Consider the following 19,178-nt stretch of genomic DNA (forward strand, 5'->3'; position numbering starts at 1 on the left):
TCCGGATTGGTGACTGCAAAGATTTCCACTGGATGCTGAACTTGACCAGGAGGGCAGCCCCTTAAAGTGGGCGTGTGCGTGTGCTTGGAGTTGGACTGAGACTTTAAAGCCAGTTTACCACCCAGAACTCTCTCTCTCACACACACACACACACACAGAGAGTTGGCTAGCATGGAGCTGGCTGCTACAATAAGCTGGCATCACTGAACAGTCTGGCATCTGTTCAATGTGGCAAAGAGACTGACGGAGGAGGAGCAGGAAGGAGGAAAATGACTCTCCAAGCTCTGGGTATCCCGAATCTTCCCAGCTGCCGCTCAGATTTCCCAAGACTCCGTGCCACGTTGTAGGGGACCTCCTAGCAAACCCGCATTCCCACCACCACCGTCGGAGCTGATTTGACTCCCTTGTCCGTCTCTCTCTCTCTCTCTCTCACTCGCTCACCCCGGACCCGACCGGGATGACGTTTTGAATAAATCCGACGGATTTGGCGGCTGTTGGAATGCCCGGACAGATTCCGTAGCTTCGGCAGGTGGCACGGGGGAGGGGGGCAGGGGGGTGGGGGTGGGGGTGGGGGTGGGTGGGGGGGTGGGGGGGGGGGGGAGGGGGTGGTGGTGGTTGGGAGAGAGAGAGAGCCTGGGCTCAGGGAAGGGGAGGGGAGGTTAAAAGGTGCCAGCGAGTGAAAGGCTGGATGTCAGTCTCCGCCGACTGCCCCCGGCAGGCCCTGTCCCTCCCCCACCGCCAGCTGCAGATGCTATGGCTACTTGCACCTTGAGCAGCCTGGGCACAATGAGTAACGACGCCAAGGCCGACTGCTCTCCCCGGGCTGGCAGGCTGGCACTGAAGGTGCCCGAGAGGCAGGTTTCCCGTTGCCAAGTGCGCCTGTCGGCAGGCGCCGGCGTGGGTGGCGCGTGCGGCCTCCAACAGGCCTGGTCCAGCGAGGACCTGCGGGCAGGAAGTGGACCTCCCCTGGGGAGAGGGGCCCCTCAGCTGTTGGTTGCCGGCGATCCCCGGGTCGCCGGAGGACTCAGGCACAAGCTGCCGCCGCCGCCGGAGGACCAGAGGAGCGCGTTCCCCGGCATTCCCAGAGCTGAGCGGCAATTGCGGAGGCGAAGGAGCAGGAGCAGAGAGCGAGAGTGCTCCCAGACCGGCGAGGAGGCCCGCCCAGGGATGGAGGGTGCCGGCAGGACAGAGCAGGAGTGCAAGGAAAGAGCGCCGCTGGCACTGCGGGGCCTCCCGGTCAACAGCAGTCCCATTCCAAGCCAGGAGGAGTGGCTTTGCCGCCGGTTAACCCAGCATTGCACTGCTGGGGATCAGGACGCGGGAGCCAGGCCGGTTGGCCTCAGGACCGCTTCTCCAGTCCGGCCTGGCCTCCCTGACCCATTGCCGCATCCTGCCGGCCCCATCAGCGGCAGCAGCGGCGTGGAGATCCCTCACGTCATCGTGACGGAACACGGGCAGGACAGCTGTGAAGACACCACCGACGATGGCAACCCAAATGGGCCCCGGCTGTTCATGCGGAAGCTCTCCTCCTCATCGGCCTCCTCTGCCGGCTTCTCCTCCTCCTGGGATGAATCAGAGGAAGATATCTCCAGCGACCCTGACAGAGGAGGTGAGGCCAGCTCGGCCTTCCTGCAGACTCTGGACCATCAGCCCAGACCCAGAGTGGTGAGTACAAACCATCCTCTCTCACTCTCGCTCGGGTTCACTCACACTGCTAATGGTTAAGGGAGGGAAGCAACAACAACAACTTGCATTATATAGCACCTTTAACATAGTAAATATCCCAAGGCACTTCACAGGAGCTTTATAAAACAAAGTGTGACATCCAGCCACCTAAGGACCTATAAAGTTAAGTGACCAAAAGCCTGGTCAAAGAGGTAGGTTTTAAGCAGTGTAGTATCAAAGGGAAGCGTGATAGAGAGGCGGAGAGGCTTAGTGAGGGTATTCCAGAGCCTGGGATTTAGACAACTGAAGGCAAGGCCACCAATAGAGGAAATTAAAATCGGGGATGCTCAAGAGTCCAGGATTAGAGGGGCGCAGGTATCTCAGAGGGTTGTGGAACTGGGGGAGATTACAGAGATAGGGAGCTGCAAGGGACTCAAAAATAAAGATGAGGAAATTAAATTCAAGATGTTTCTTATCTGGATAATGAATCAGACCATGGCTGATCTGATTGTGGCCTTAACTCCACTTTCCTGCCTGTCCCCCCATAACCCTTGACTTCCAAGAGATCAAAAATCTGCCTAACTCAAACTTGAATATATTCAATGACCCAGTTTCCAACGGAAGAGAATTCCAAAGGCTAATGATCCACTGAGAGAAGAAATTTCCCCCCATCTCCATTTTAAATGAGAGACCCCTTATTTTTACACTGTATCCTCTAGATCCCCCACAAGTGGAAACACCCTCTCAGCATCCACCCTGTCAAGCCTCTTCAGAATCTTATGTTTCAATAAGATCACCTCTTCTTCCAAACTCCAACTGAATATAGACCCAACCTGCTCAACCCTTCCTTATGGACAACCCCTTCATCCCAGGAATTAGCCTAGTGAACCTTCTCTGAACTGCTTTCATTGCAAGTATATCCCTCCTTAGGTAAAGAGACCAAAACGGTATACAATATCTTAAGTGTGGTCTCACCAATATCCTGTACAGTTGTAGCAAGACATCTCTACTTTTATATTTCATTCCCCTTGCAATAAAGGCCAGGATTCCATTTGCCTTCCTAACCACTTGCTGTACCTGCATACTAACTTATTGTGATTCATGTACCAGGACACCCAGATCCCTCTGGACTGCAGCATTCTACAAACTCTCTCTATTTAAATAATATGCTGCTTTTCTGTTCTTCCTGCCAAAATGGACAACCTCTCATTTCCCCACATTGTATTCCATCTGCCAGATTTTTTGCCCACTGATTTAACTTATCTATGTTCCTTTGCAGACTCTTTGTATATTCCTCGCAATGTGCTTTCCAACCTCTTTTTAAAAATTCTTTCATGGCATGTGGGCATTGCTGGTTTGGAGGGGAACATGCAAGCTGGTGGTTGTGTTCCCATGCATCTGGAGCAGCATATAGATGAGAAATAGGGGAGGGTGGGTGGTGGGCAAGGATAGATGCTTGGGGGACACCAGAGGTAACCGTGTGGGAGAGAGCCATTGCAGGCGGATATCGGGAAATACCAACAGCAACCACACTCTGGGCTGCATTTGTCAAAGACTGTTTAACATGGTTGCTAGTCTCAGCACTGGGGTGAAATTACTGATACAGTATATAGTCTCCTTAGAGCAGAGAAGGTTAACAGGAGAATTAAAAGAGGTGTTCAAGATCATGAAATGTTCTGTTAGAGTAAATAAGAAGAAACAGTTTCCAGTGCTAGGGGAGGTGGGGTAGATAACCAGAGGAAACAGATTTAATGTAATTGGCAATAGAGGGTCAAATAATTAACATTCTGATCTGGAATGCATTGCCTGATTTAATATTAACCTTCAAAAGAGAATTGGATAAACACTAGAAAGGAAAACGATTTCAGGGTTACATGGAGAGGGCAGCTAGGGAAAAGAGAGCAGTTGGATAGTTCATTCAAAGGGCCGACACAGAAATGATGGGCTGAATGTACTCGAGCTATTGGGGATGGGGGACTCCTGCCCCCTGCACCCCACCCCACTGGCTAAGACTTGGGGGGGCCTGCAGCCATAGCTGCCCCCACGCCAGAGAATAACTATTGCTCAGCGTAAGAAACTGAATGTGGAACCTCAGTCTGTTTGTCTCAGAGAGGCATCCAAAGCCTGGGCAGCTCCCAGTTTCTAGATGTTGCAGACTCAAACGGTTATAACTCTTCTATATATACACACATCAATGTAAAATAAACGCAAAGCACTGGAATTCTTTGTAACATCCTGCCATAGTTTCTGCTGTGCCTATTTCAAGGGAAGATTTGTTTTAAACAGAGAGTGCTAATGACATTACTGGGCAGGGGAAGCAGACTGAGAGGAATTCCCATCAGCACAGTCTGAGAAAATTGGATTCACATTCCAGTCCACTGCCATTAACCCTCTGTGGCTTTAGACCAGCTGAAGATAGCCCTCACAATGTTTTCATTTCCTCTCCTGAAGGCACTCACCAGCTTTTGGTTGCAATGTGCATTCCTCCTGTCCTGTCCTTAGCCGGAATTTTCCAGCCCCACCTCCCCCCCCCCCCCACCCTACCCCACCTCCCCCCCACCCCCGGACCCCCCCACCGCCTGCAGTAAGATGCCGCAAGCCATCGAAATTTCCATTCACGGCAGCGGGGCCGGAAAATCCCGTCGGCATGAGGAGCTGGAAAATTCAAGCCCTTGACACTGAATGCCGGTAGGCTATTTGACTGCAGAGGCATCGTACCCCAGGATAACTTTTGGTCCGCGCCCAGGGTCAAGAGTGGGATCCCTAGATTGTTTACACCCCTCTCTAATTTAGGGGCAACTGAGGTTAATCCTAGGCTCTATACAGTCGCCCAAAGGGGGATCAACTTCAGTGACAGAAGAGGGAGTGGGAATTGGAAAGATAGAGCATGGCCTGGAGAGACAGTGTGAGAATGGAACCTGGAAAGAGAGAGTGGGACCTGGAGAGAGCGAGAGAGTGACGGTGGGACCTGGAGAGAAAGAGAGAGTGGGGCCTTCAAGAGTGGGACTTGAAAAGAGGGAGCCTGAAGGAGGGAGTGTGAGAACGGGGCCTCAGGGGAATTTGAGTGGGGCCTCGGGTGTGTGAAACTCTAGAGAGAGGGACCACATGTGAGACTGAGCCATGACTGGGCCCTGAAGAGAGAGAGAGAGAGAAAAAGTGTGAGAATTGGAGAGAGTGTGAGAGTGGGGCCTGGAGAGACAGAATGTGAGACTGGGACCAGGAAACATAGAATGTGAGACTGGGACCTGGAGAGAGGGAACATGAGAGTGGGAGCCTGGAGGGAGAGCCTATGAAAGGGGAAAGGGAGAGTGAAACTGGTACCTGGAGCGAGGAAGTGTGAGAGTGAGAGCCTGAAGAGAGAGAGGGTGAGAGTGGGGCCTGGAGAGAGAGTGTCAGAGTGGAGGCCAGGATAGGGGAAGAGCAACAGCCTGTATTAAATGCCTATAAAATAAAATAACAACAATTTTCATTTTTATTGCACTTTCAACATGGTAAAATGTCTCAAGGTGCTTGAAAGGAGCTTAATCAGACAAAAATAACGACCCAGAATTGCAGGGATAAAGCATTAGAAGACTGAAAACCTGAGGTAAATTTGAAGGCATACAAATAGTTATTTGGTAACACAGAACTTGAGTATTGCTGAGAAAAGAGACATGTTGAATCTTTTCACCTTGCACTCATCAGGACACTTTGCAAGAATAGCAATATGGGGGAAAACAACAATTTATACTGTACGTGAAGAGAGTGCTGATTGGTTGGCAAGTGGACTTTGATTGGTAGCAGTGTTGCACTCTCTTCTCATGAAGTATAAATTGTTGTTGTGATGCCCACGTCCTGTGAATGATAAAAAGGATAGACATGGTCAGTAATCTGGGGCACCAGCAAGGCCAAAAAGAACAGGAGAAAACTCTAGAAGCGTTAAGAAATGATGTGTGAAGGCAGGGAGGAACCAGTTAGGTAACACCTAATTTTGAAAAGCCTTCAGAATGTAAGGAATTCAGGAGTAACTTCTTTACGTAGACAGCAGTCAGAATGTGGAACTTGAGATCACGAGGATAGTCGAGGTGAATAGCAGAGATATATTTCAGGGGGGCTGGAAAACACATGACTGAAAATGGAATAGAAGGTTATGTTGATGGGGTGAGATGGGAGGATAGAGGCCAGTGCGGAGCATATACACTGATAGAGACCAGTTGGGCTGAATGGCCTGTTTCTGCGCTGTAAATTCAGTACAATCCAGGAGGGAAGGTGGGTAAAGAGTTTCACAGGGGCTTGAAGCTTGGAAAGATTGTGTTGGAGTGGAAGATGGCACAATGAATTCAACAGGATAAAGAAGCTTAGGCGGGCAGGGAGACAGAGAGTGAGTTGAATGATATATTCAGAGCAGGGGTGAAGCAGAGGTGAAGGGTCAGCGGAGCAATGAGACCAATAGCATCACAGAACAGGAACAGAGACAAGACTGCTTGTAGCGAGACAGAGAGGTTAGAGGTTAGAGGTGAAGGAGGGGACACCTATCAAAGGTTTCCAACTGTTCACTCCCTATTATTTTCCACAAGTACCAAATACACCACGTGTAAAGATACCCATGGCTGTTTCTGCAGTGAATGGAGAGGGGAGGTTTTAGGAGCTGCCGAGATCACACTGGCCTGTGGGTTGTTTCCATGGTTAGCTTCAGTGCCGTAGGAGCCCAGCTACTGATCTCTGAGCTCTTGGTCTGTCAGGCCTTGCAGCCGTACTTTACGTTTAATCAGCACCTTTCAAAGCACAAACTCCGGAGACTGGTGCTGGCAGAGTAGTTAACTGCACATTCCACAGAACTAAGCAGTTTGTATTTACTGTTTGACTCTTCCATTTCGAATGGAAAGGTAAGCTTACTCCCTTCATTCGTGCCTTCGACTATTCCAACACAATCCTGGTTGGCCTCCCCCATTCTGCCCTCTGTAAACTTGAACTCTTCCAAACCTTTGCTGCCTGTGTCTTTACTCACACAAAGTCCCATTTGCCTATCACCCCTGTTGCTCGCTCCCCTGCATTGGCTCCCAGTTAAGCTATGCCTTCATTTTAAAATTTTCATCCTTGTTTTCAAATCCCTCTCTGGCCGCACTCCTTCCTATCTCTGTAATCTCCTCCGCCCCACAACACTCAGGGATATCTGCATCCCTCCAATTCTGGATCATCCCCAAATTCCTTTGCTCCAGTGGCTGCACCTTCAGCTGCCTAAGCTTTAAGTCCTGGAATTCCCTCTATGTGCCTCTCTGTCTCTTTACTGCTCTCACTTCTTTAAAGCTTTCCTTCAAACTTACCTCTCTTGGCCACCAACCCCCAACATCTTATGTGGTTTGGTGTCAATTTTGTTGGACAGTGCTCCTGTGAAGTGCTTTGGGACATTTTAATAAGTTAAAGGTGTTCTATAAATACAAATTGTTGGTACAAAACTGCTCCAAGTTTTAATCCACAGTTTATTATCTCATTATCTTAGATCATATTTGAACCAAAGCCTTGGGTGCTCACTCCCATTTTTCCAATACAATCTAGTCTTACATAATGTTATAATGTGGAATGATGAGAGTCGGTATGGGGTCCGGGTGGGAGACCCTGAAGGTTTGCCTCCCCTCTGCAGGCTTGTTGTTGCATGCCCCTCTTGGCATCTATACCTGTAATACCCACCTGCAGGATATTGTAATACTGACCCATGGGATATTGTAATGCTGACATTGGGATATTGTAATACTGACATTGGGATATTGTAATGGTGACATGTGGGATATTGTAACACTGACCTGTGTGATATTGTAATGCTGACTTGTGGGAAATTGTAATGCTGACCTGTGAGATATTGTAATACTGACCCGTGGGATATTGTAATACTGACCTCTGGGGTATTGTAATACTCACCTGTGGGATATTGTAACACTATTCTGTGGGATATAGTAATACTCAACTGTGGAATACTGTGGTGCTGACCTGTGGGATATTGATAAACTGACCTCTGGGGTATTGTAATACTGATCTGTGGGGGATTGTAATGCTGGCATGTGGGAAATTGTAATGCTGATCTGTGGGATATTATAATACTGGCCTGTGGGATATTGTAATGATGACCTGTGGGATGTTTTAATACAGACCTGTAGGATATTGTAATACTGACCTGAATGATATTGTAATACTGATCTTTGGGATGTTTTAATACTGATCTGCATTTATATGTTGCTTTTAACATAGTAAAATATCCCATGGTGCTTCACTATAGATTATTAAATAAAATTGGACACTCAGCGACATAAACTGGTGAGGACTGGTGACCAAAAGATTGGTCAAAGAGTTAGGTTTTAAGGAGTGTCTTAAACCTGTACTGAAGCTTGTCAGACCACACTTGGTGTTCTGCTTGCATTTCTGGTCGCCCTAGTATAAAAAAGGTATAGAGGTCCTGGAGATGGTGCAGAAAAGATTTACAGGGATGTTACAAGAAATGAGTGGGTATCAGCAAAGGATTGACAGGCTGAGAGAGAGAGGAAGAGAGAAAGGGAGATGGAAGGAAGATAAAAAGAGAGAGAGATTGAGAAAAAGAGAGGAATAAACAAAAAGAGACACAGAGAAAAACAGTGAGCAAAAGAAAGAGAAAGAGTGAGGATGGAATAGACAGGGAGATAAAGAAAGAGTGAGGCAGCAAAGGATAGTGAGAGAGAGAGAGAAAGGAAGAGCAGGAGAGAGGAAGAGAGTGAGAAAGAGAAGCAGAAAAAGTGAGTAAAATCGAGAGAAGAGGAGGGGTGGAGAGAGGAAGAGTGTGAGAAAGAGAGAAATGCAGATAAAGAGAGTGAAAGAAATGAAGGGAAATAGAGAGAGAGGAAGAGTGAGTGGAAAAACTGCAAGCTTCAGTCAGATTGTGACAGGAGATCATTATCTCTGTTAGTAACTCATTGCAGCCAGTGCATTAACTGACTGGATCCATTCTCAGCACCTTCCTCCTGTCTCCTGTAAAATCTTGACAGGCGAGTACACCACATGGTCATAAAGGCCAGGAGGTCTTGTGCCTGAACTGCCCACCACCCCTGCACTCCACCTGCAGCACACCCCCCCCCAGCCAAAGGACTGGTTACATGTGTTCGTGTGTACGTGCAAGTGTGTGCATAGGAGGGTGCGTGAGTGTATGTGAGTATGTGTGTTTAACAGCGTATGTGTATGAGTGTGAACATGTACGTGTGTATGAGTGTGAAGTTTGTGTATGCACGTGTGTATGAGTGTGGAGTTTATCTATGTGTATATGAGTACATGTGAGTGTGTGTGTGTGTGTGTGTGTGTGTATGATTGCATGAATGTGTGTTTAACAGTGTGTGTGTATGTGTGAAGTTTGTGTATGAGAGTGTGTATGAGTGTGGAGTTTATGTATGTGTGTGTATGTGTGTATATGAGTGTATGGGTGTTTGTGTGTATGTGTGTGTGTTTGTGTGTGTGTGTGTATGTGTGCATATGACTATGTGTGTGCTTGTGTGTGTATATGTGTGTCTGTCTGAGTGTGTGTATATGTGTGTGTGTGTAGGAGTGCGTATATATGTGTGTGTGTATGACTGTGTGTATGTGTATGTGTATGAGTGTGTGTATGAGTGTGGTGTATATGTGTGTATGAGTGTGTGCACGTGTGTGTATGAGTGTGTGTGTATGTCTGTGTGTATGTGTGTGTATGAGTTTGTGTGTATGTATGTGTGTGTGTGTATGAGTGTGTGTGTATGTATGTGTGTGTGTATGTATACATGTGTGTGTGTGCATCAGTGTGTGTATGTAGTATGCATGTGCATGTGAGTGTGTGTATGTGTGGGCACATGTTTTTGTATATGTGTATATGAGTGTGTGTGTGTATGGGTGTGTGTGTGTATGTATGTGTGTGTGTTTGTGTATGTGTGCGTATGAGTTTGTGTGTGTGTGTGTGTGTGTGTGTGTGTGTGTGTGTGTGTGTGTGTGTGTGTGTATGATTGTCTATATGTGTGTGTATATGAGTGTGGAGTTTACACCAGTAAACTTTGGCTTTGTTGAAGCTGGCCTGACCCTCCCACTGTCAGACTGTGAGTTGCTGTCCCACAGTGGAAAGACCAGACTTTTTTCCCTCCGATAACAGTCAGTGGTGTTGATGTTCTGTGTGATGTGTCAGTGCTGGCCTTGACGCGGGCCCCTCTTTATCTCTCCTTCTCTGTTAATTTTTGTCAGCTATTTTTATGTTGAAGCCCAGAGCATTTTGGGCTGGTTGGAAAATTATTTGTTTTTAAGCGACTTTTCAATTGTCAAGATGCGAAATTAATAGATTCGTCAGGGTGCACCAGGATGAGCATAAGCCAGCACAGAAAGTAGCTAGAGAGATAACCCACAGCTTAAAGCTTGGCTTTTATCTCGGGCTATAATTATTCCAGCTTGATAATAATTTGCATAACCTGCAGCAACCAGTGTTGTCTACGCTTTCAGGTTTCCTATACAACTGGGAGAAGGGGCCTGTATCTTCATGAACCCTCACTGCCTACACTCCCTGTGGAAGACCCAACTCTGCATCACTGGTCCTTATCACATTGCTGGTTGTGTGAGCTTATTGTATCTTTATTACAAAGAGATTCAGAGTATGAAGTCCTACTGCAATTATACAGGGGCATGGTGAGGATACACTGGGACGACGGCATGCAGTTTTGGGTCTCCTTCCCTGAGAAAGGATATACTTACCTTAGGAGGAGTACAACAAAGGTTCACTAGACTGGTTCCTGGAATTAAAATGTTGCCCTATAAAGAAAGATCAGGGGAGGCAGTGGCGTAGTGGTATTGTCACTAGACTGGTAATCCAGAGACCTGGGATAATGCTCTGGGGACCCAGGTTTGAATCCCCCCACGGCGGATGGTGGAATTTGAATTCAATAAAAACCTGGAATGAAAAGTCCAATGATCACCATGAAACCATTGTCGATTGTTGTAAAAACCCATCTGGTTCACTAATGTCCTTTAGAAAAGGATATCTGCCATCCTTACCTGGTTTGGCCTACATGTGACTCCAGACCCACAGCAATGTGGTTGACTCTTAAATGTCCCCTGAACAAGGGTAATTAGGGATGGGCAATAAATGCTGGCCTAGGCAGCAATGCCCACATCCCATGAATGAATATTAAAAAAAGATTAGGCCAATATTCCCTGAGGTTTAGAAGAATGAGAGGCGATCTCATTGAAACATATCGAATTTAAGGGGCTTGACAGATATGGATGCTGAGAAAATGTTTCCCCTGGCTGGACAATATGAACAAAGGATTGCCCTCTCAAGATAAGGCCAATTAGAACTGAGATGAGGAGAAATTTTTTCACTTGAAGAAAGACTTGCATTTATAGAGAACGGTCGACACCAATGTAAGAAACAGAAGCCCCCACAAGCAGCGCTGTGATAATAAGCAGATCGTCTTTTTTCAGAGGCTGGTTGAGAGGTTAAAACCAGGGGTGACTCCGCTTCTCTTCTTCAAAGTAGTGCCACAGGATCTTCCACAGGGCCTGGGTTTAATACCTCACCTGAAAAGCAGCACCTCCTCAGTACTGCACTGGAGCATCAGCCTGTATTTGTGTATTCAATTCCTGGGGCGGAATTTTCCAATCGGGAGACTAAGTCCAGAGGGAGGCGGGAAAGTCAATGTGATTCCCGCTGGGTGGTGGGTGGGTGAACGTGCGTGATCTTCCGTCTTTGAGCTCATTAATTATGCAGCTGTGAGGATCTCGGCTAATTTGGTGGAGGGGACCAGGCAGGAAGTCACCAGCCCCACCATTATCTCATGGGGTCGAAGGTCCTGGAGCCATATTTAAACGGCACCCGGACAGACATTCAATGCAGGCCTGGAGCTCCACATCACTCTTCCAGAGTCCTTACAGCCACAGCTCATACTGGAGAAGCTGGCAGCTGTGAGCAACCACGTCCCGGAGACATACGAGGGCACCTCCGGCATTGCCAGTCGCTCATCTCTAGCCAACAGCACCGCCGGCGATACACCCAAGGTCGGGCCAGTGCTCACTGTTGCAGTGAACCCTGTTCACCAGCCTCGAGCTTCTAGAGGCCCCGCTGCCTCTTGTTGCTCAGGCCCTTGCTCCTCCTGGCCGTGTGCCAACCTGCGACAGGGCCTCCATCTCCTCCTCTGGGTGAGAGCCATTACCAAGGCAGGGTTACCCGCAGCCTGCATCATCAACGCCTCAGTGTATGTGTGAACAAATTGAAGTGATACATTTCGTCAGTTCTAACTGGCCTTATCTTGAGAGGACAACCCTTTGTTCATATTGTCCAACCAGGGGAAACATTTTCTCAGCATCTATATCTGTCAAGCCCCTTAAATTCGATATGTTTCAATGAGATCGCCTCTCATTCTTCTAAATCCTAGGGAATATTGGCTTAATCTTTTTTTTAATATTCATTCATGGGATGTGGGCATTGTTGCCTAGGCCAGCATTTATTGCCCATCCCTAATTGTCCTTTACAGGTTCCCCTCTATCTCAAAGCCAGCAGGCTTACCTGGCCTCTGTCTAGACATGGCATCCCCACCCCACTCCTTCCAGGTAAAGGACATCCTGGAAGACCAGAAATTCCAACATTTTATCCTGGTATCAGGAAGCAGACAAATGAAGTGCTCCCACCCACCATGCTTCTTGCTGATGGCAGGAGTGGGAAACTCCACCCCTGGAGCGGGACTTAAACCTAGAACTTTCTGACTTCAAAGAAAGACTGAGCCACACACTAGCAGACAGCCTAGTGTGCATCATTGGGAGAGGTGATGGCATAGTGGTATTGTCACTGGACTAGTAATTCAGAGACCCAGGGTAATCCTCTGGCAACCTGGGTTCAAAACCCACCACAGCAGATAGTGAAATTTGAATTCAATAAAAAAAAAGCCTGATGATCATGAAACCATTGTCAAGTGTTGTTAAAACCCATCTGATTCACTAATGTCCCTTTAGGTAAGGAAACCTGCTGTCCTTACCTGGCCTGTGACTCCAGACCCACAGTAATGTGGTTGACCCTTAAGTGCTCTCTGAACAAGGGCTGTTAAGGGATGGGCAATAAATACTGGCCTAACCAGTGACGCCCACATCCCATGAGCAAATAACAAAAAATCTTTGGAATTCTCTAACCCAGAGAGCTGTGGATGCTCAGTGTCACGTATATTCAAGGCGATGGTTGATACATCTTTGGATGTTATGAAAAGCAGAGGATATAGGGTAGTGCAGGAAAGTGGAGTTAAAGCCAAAGATCTTATTGGCTGGCACCTGACTCTCCTATTTTCTTTTAAAAAACATGCATAAATTGACTGCCCTATTTCCCTGTGTTACACCGTGATTACACTTCAAACATACTCAATTGGCTGCGGTGCCCTAAGGTTGTGTTAGGCGCCATATAAATGCAAGTCATTTCATTTTATTGACTCCCATTGTTTTAAACCCTTAATAAAGATAAGATAGTGGGGAGTTTGGATAAAAATAAAATCATAAATGATTGCCCGGATGGATTTCTGAAGGGGAGGTCCTGCCAATCTAATTTATTGCTGTTTGCTAAGGCTGTGAGTGAGGAGGTTGGTGCTGGAAAGGCAGTGGGTGCGGTGTACTTAGATATCAGTAAAGCCCTGGATACGGTGTCTCTGGAAAGAATAAACTGTATAGGGAAAATGAAGGCGGCCTATTGATTATAAATAATAGCTGTCACAACAATACCTGCTCAGTAGCAGCAAGTAAAGCAAATTAGATGTTCAAATGTACTAAAAGGTCAATATTGAACCAAAATAGTGAGGTAATGATGCTGCTTAATAAATCATTGGCATGGCTGCACTTTGTATGTTCTGTTTTCCACAGCCCATAAAGGATAGTACAGCTATTATAGCAGGAGGCAGCAAGGTAGAACGACTGAGAGATTGGATTAAATCTTGCCTTGCCCGGAAGGGTGGCGAATTCAAAACTATTCTGCGCAAACATCACCGCTGAGTTTAATTGCCCCTGGTTAGTGGAAACCAAGCAGAGGGCTTGATTTAGGGGAGTTGGTGGTATTGTCACTGAATGGGTATTCCAGAGACCCGAGGTAACGCTCCGAGGACCCAGGTTCAAATCCCACCAACGAACCCACAAAAAATTTGAACCGTGAAAAATCTGGAATTAAGGCCGGAATTTTTCAGTCGGTGGGCGGACTCGGCCCGGAGTGGGCGGGGATGCTTGCGGAGGTGATTGTCTCCGCGCCGCCATTTTGCGCAGGCGGGCCTTAACGTAAGGCGTGAGCGGCAGCACTACCTGTGCGGGCGGAGGGGGAGGGGGGGAGGAGGGAGAGTCGGGGCCAGCGCTCTTTCAGCCTCAGGGAGCTTGAAGCGCTTTTTAATATTAAATGAAGCATGTCCCCTCATGTGACTGTATCGCATGAGACGGGACGCGCTTTTATGTTTCAGAACGATTTCTCATTTAAGTGGGTAAAAAAAAACTTTAGGGAACCTCATCCTGCTCGGGGATGAGGTTTCCTAAAAAAAACGTGAAGGCCGCTTGGCGGGCGTGCAGCCAACTCCGGCGCGCGCCTGCCGAACAAAACATGGCGAGACAGCGCCATGATGTCGGGATGCACACGGGCGTCATCGTGCATCATTTTACACACCGGTGTGTCCGGTCTGCCCCATGCTCGCTGACTGAAAAATTCAGGCCTAAAAGTCCAATGGTGACCACGAAACCACCGCCAACTCTTGTAAAATCCCATCTGGTTCACTAATGTCCTTCAGGAGAGGAAATCTGTCGTCCTTACCTGGTCTGGCCTAGCTAAGGCTCTGACATGTGACCCCAGACCCACAGCAATGTGGTTGACTCTTAAATGCCCTCTGATCCAATTAGGGGTGGGCAATAGATGCTGGCCTAGCCAGCGACGCCCACAGCCCATGAACGAATTAAAAGAAATTAAATGGAGTGAGGAACTTTCTCAGTTCTCTCCTGCCTCAAGCAGGTGGATCCTCTTGAAGTGTGCAGATGTGATAACGCTGCGGCTTGGTGATCTGTTTTTTTGACTGAGTGGGGGAAGCAATGACAGCTTCACGATTGAAGTAAACCTGCTGGGAGCTGGGTTGAGGGGAGGCCAGAGGAAGCCCAGTAAGGGAGTTTTCACAATGCTTTTTCAGGTGGGATCAGGAATTCTCCTCCACTCCTCCCAAGGTAATCTTGGGCTTCTACTTGCTCCTGACTGCTCAGGCCATTCCCCACAGGGGTTCCTGGCAACCACCTCCCACCGCCCATTCCCACTCCCACTGTCAATTCCCAATCCCACTGCCACCAATTCCCAATCCCACTGCCTCCAATTCCCACTCCCACTGCCACCAATTCCCACTCCCACTGCCACCAATTCCCACTCCCACTGCCACCAATTCCCACTCCCACCGCCTCCAATTCCCAATCTCACCGTCACCAATTCCCTCTCCCACTGCCTCCAATTCCCACTCCCACCACCTCCAATTCCCATTCCCACTGCCTCCAATTCCCACTCCCACCACCTCCGATTCCCTCTCCCACTGCCTCCAATTCCCACTCCCACTGCCTCCAATTCCCATTCCCACCGCCACCAATTCCCACTCCCACCGCTTCCAATTCCCACTCCAGCTGCCACCAATTCCCACTCCCACCACCTCCAATTCCCACTCTCACCGTCTCCAATTCCCAATCCCACCGCCACCAATTCCCACTCCCACCGTCTCCAATTCTCAATCCCACCGCCACCAACTCCCACTCCCACCGTCTCCAATTCTCAATCCCACCGCCACCAATTCCCACTCCCACCGTCTCCAATTCCCAATTCCACCGCCACCAATTCCCAATCCCACCACCTCCAATTCCCAATCCCATTGAGACTAATTCCCAATCCAACCACTTGAATTCCCGATCATGCTACTACATATTCCCAATCATGCTGCCATGAATTCTCAGTTCCACCTCAGTGAATTCCCACTCCTAGGAGATGGGAATTAGACCCTAGGAGTCAAAACCTCTCCACTTGCTCAACATGTGAACCTGGTATTAGCCCAAGGCATACACACAGAATGGTCCCACTGTGCATTAAAAGAGGAGACATTGTTTCACTGAGCGGGTGGTCAATGTATTGAAGAGATTCCCTAGAGAGACGCTGGAAGTAGTGTCAATTCATTCAAAGGCATATTACAGTCTTTCAGAAAATTACATTTGGGGTACAGTATGTGAATAATTTGAGACATGTCAATGAATGATACAGTATAGCACAGTAGGAGGTCATTCAGCCCATCATGCCTACGCTAGCTTTTTGAAAGGACTATCCAATTGGTTCCATTTCCTGGATCTTTCCCCATTGCTCTGTAAATTGTTCTCCTTCAGTTATTTATTCAATTCCCTTTTGGGAGTTATTATTGAATCTGCTTCCACTGCCCTTTCAGGCAGTGCTTTCCAGATCAACTCTCCGATTCAAAAGTTTTGCCACTTCTCCCTCTCTGTTCAATTATCTAAATCTGTGTGATCCAGTTACCAACCAGCCAGTGGGAGTAGTTTGTCCTGGTTTGCCCTATCTAAATCCTTCTTGATTTGGAACAGCTCTATCAAATCTTCCTTAAGCTTCTCTGCTCCAATATCAATCAGTGTGGGCTAACCTGAGCTTTATAAAGTTCGACATAACTTCCCTGTTTTTGTACTGAATATCTTTATTTATGAAGCCCAAGATCCCATATGCTTTGCTAGCCACTCTCAATCTGTCCTGTCACCTTTAGATCTATGCACCTAAACCCCCAGGTCCCCCTGTCCCTGTACACTCTTTAGAACTGTCTCATTTAGTCTATTGCCTCTCCCTATACCTTCTGCCAAAATGCATCACCTCACACATCTCTGTATTAAATCCAATCAGCTGCGTGTCCGTCCATTCTATTGGCATATCTATGCCCTGCTGCCCTTGATTAGCATCATCCTCACTGCTTTCCACCCGACAGTTCTGTCGAAGGGTCATGAGGACTCGAAACGTCAACTCTTTTCTTCTCCGCCGATGCTGCCAGACCTGCCGAGTTTTTCCGGGTAATTCTGTATGTGCAGTTACTCACTGGATAAACTGTCTGGGACAGCAGTGAAACTATATTAGTTATGAGAGAAAGAGGGCTGTGTAGTTCTGGTGCCTTGGTTAATCCTCATTTGCAGTACCATTTACAGCTGCAGACAGGATATTGAAACTTCAGGAAAACAATTAGAGAAACATTAGAGAGTTAGCAGAAGAATTGAGAGGACATGACTACCAGGAAAGGCTAAGTCCGCTATGACTCATTTCTCTGTACAGAGAGAGACTAAGAGAAGACCTAATAGAAATCTTTAAAGCTAATGTAGGAGTTCGATAAGGTGGAAACCGTTTCCACATGGTAGTTGCTAACAGATCAAATTAAAGAATTTCTTTGCTCAGAGAGTGGTCAGAATGTGGAACTCACTGCCACATGGAGTGGTTGAGGCAATTAGTGTTGATAGGAACATTGGAACGTGAAGAGGCCATTCAGCCCCTTCAGCCTGTTCCACCATCCATTGAGATCATGGCTGGTCTGCGACCTGACTCCGAGTGCCTGCCTTTGCCCCATATCCCACACTCTCTTTGCTTAACAGAGATTTATCAAACTCTGATTTAGAATGAACAACTGATCTTGCAACATATGCCATTTGTGGAAGAGGGTTCCAGACTTCTACCATCCTTTGCGTGTGGAAGTGTTTCCTAATTTCATACCTGAAAGGTCTAGTTCTAATTTTTAGAATATTCTCCCTCTTCCCAGACTGCCCAAATGGCAGAAATTGTTTCTCTTCAGCTATCCTATCTGTTCCATATCATATCTTGAAAACCTTGAACAGATCACCTCTGAACCTTCTAAATTCCAGGGAATACAACCCCCAATTTATATAATCTCCACTCATAATTTAACTCTTGGAGTCCAGGTAAATATAAGCTGCACTCCCTTCAAGGCCAGTATATCCTTCCTAAAACATGGTGCCCGGAACTGCTCCCAGTATTCCAGTTGGTGTGGAACCAGGGCTTTGCCTAGCTGAAGTATGACTTGTACCTCCTAGCATTCTAGTCCTTTAGATATCAAGGCCAACATTTGATTGGACATTTTAATTGTTTACTGTACCTGTTCATGACATTTTAATGACCTGTGTGCTTGGACCCCCAAGTCTCTTCGGAGCTCTACAGTTTCTAACTTTTCGTTATTTAGAAAATACCCGATTCTATCCTCTTTAGGTCCAAAGTGGATGATCTCACATTTGCTTACGTTGAAATCCATTTGACAGCTTGAGGTGATGTAGTAGTAATGTCACTAGCCTAATCTTCTAGGGAGGTGGGTTCAAATCCTAGCATGGCAGCTGGTTTAATTTCAATTCTTTAATAAATCTGGAATTGAAAGCTAGCCCCAGTAATAATGACCATGACCTATCATTGATTGACCTAAAAACCCATCTGGTTCACTAATCTCCCTTAGGGAAGGAAATCTGCCATCCTCACCCAGTCTGGCCTATATGTGACTCCAGATTACAGAATCAATGTGGTTGACTCTGAAATGGCCTAGGAAGACAATCAGTTCAAAGGGTAATTAGGGATGGGCAACAAATGCTGACCTTGCCAGTGACACCCACATGACAATAAGTAAGAAATATGTTGACCCTTCTTGCTCATTGATCAATACCTCTGTTGAATTTAAGGTGAAGCTTGATGCATGTCTGAGAGCAAAAGGAATAGAAGGACCCAGAGGTAGGGTATGAATGGGTAATAGAGTAGGAGGAGGCCCATGTGAAATATGAAATGTGCAATACCAGCTGTACTGTCGATTCAATCTGTGAATCTGATCCTTTCTTCCAAGAATCCTTAAATTCTGGAAAAGTCCCAGAGGATTGGAAAACTGCCAATGTAACACCCTTATTCAAAAAGAGAGGGAGACAAGAACAGGTAACTATAGGCCAGTTAGCTTAACATCCATTATTGGGAAAATGTTAGAGTCTAATATAAAGGATGTAATAGCAGAACATTTAGAAATGCATAATATAATCAAGCAGAGGCAGCATGGCTTCATGAAGGGGAAATCATGCCTGACAAATTTATTAGAATTCTTTGAGGAGGTAACAAGCAGGATAGATAAATGAAAACCAGTAAATGTAATATATTTGGATTTCGAAAAGGCGTTTGACAAGGTACCGTACATAAGGCTACTTAATAAGATAAGAGCCCATGTTGTTGGGGGTAGCATGTTAGCATGGATAGAGGATTGACTAACTAACAGAAGACAGAGAGTTGGGATAAGGGGGGCATTTTCAGGATGGCAGCCTGTAACTTGTGGAGTGCCACAGGGATCAGTGCTGGGGCCACAATTATTTACAATATATATTAATGACTTGGATGAGGGAAGTGAATGTCCTATCGCCAAGTTTGCAGATGACACAAAAATAGGTGGGAAGGCAAGTGGTGAGAATGACACAGAGTCTACAGAGGGATATAGACAGGGTAAGTGAGTGGACAAAAACGTGGC

General features: G+C 47.0%; 1 protein-coding gene across 1 annotated transcript in view; it reads left to right on the forward strand.

The window, feature by feature from the left end:
* The first annotated feature begins 640 nt into the window (after positions 1-640).
* LOC121278336 (inositol-trisphosphate 3-kinase B-like) overlaps positions 641-19,178 on the forward strand; it is a 179,171-nt gene continuing 160,633 nt past the window's right edge. The window contains exon 1 of the mRNA XM_041188643.1: positions 641-1,665. Coding sequence (XP_041044577.1) covers positions 754-1,665 — 912 coding nt within the window. The 5' untranslated portion in view covers positions 641-753. The remainder of the gene's footprint in view (positions 1,666-19,178) is intronic.

The sequence above is a fragment of the Carcharodon carcharias genome, chromosome 5, assembly GCF_017639515.1.
Source record: "Carcharodon carcharias isolate sCarCar2 chromosome 5, sCarCar2.pri, whole genome shotgun sequence".
Classification (NCBI taxonomy): Eukaryota; Metazoa; Chordata; class Chondrichthyes; order Lamniformes; family Lamnidae; genus Carcharodon; species Carcharodon carcharias.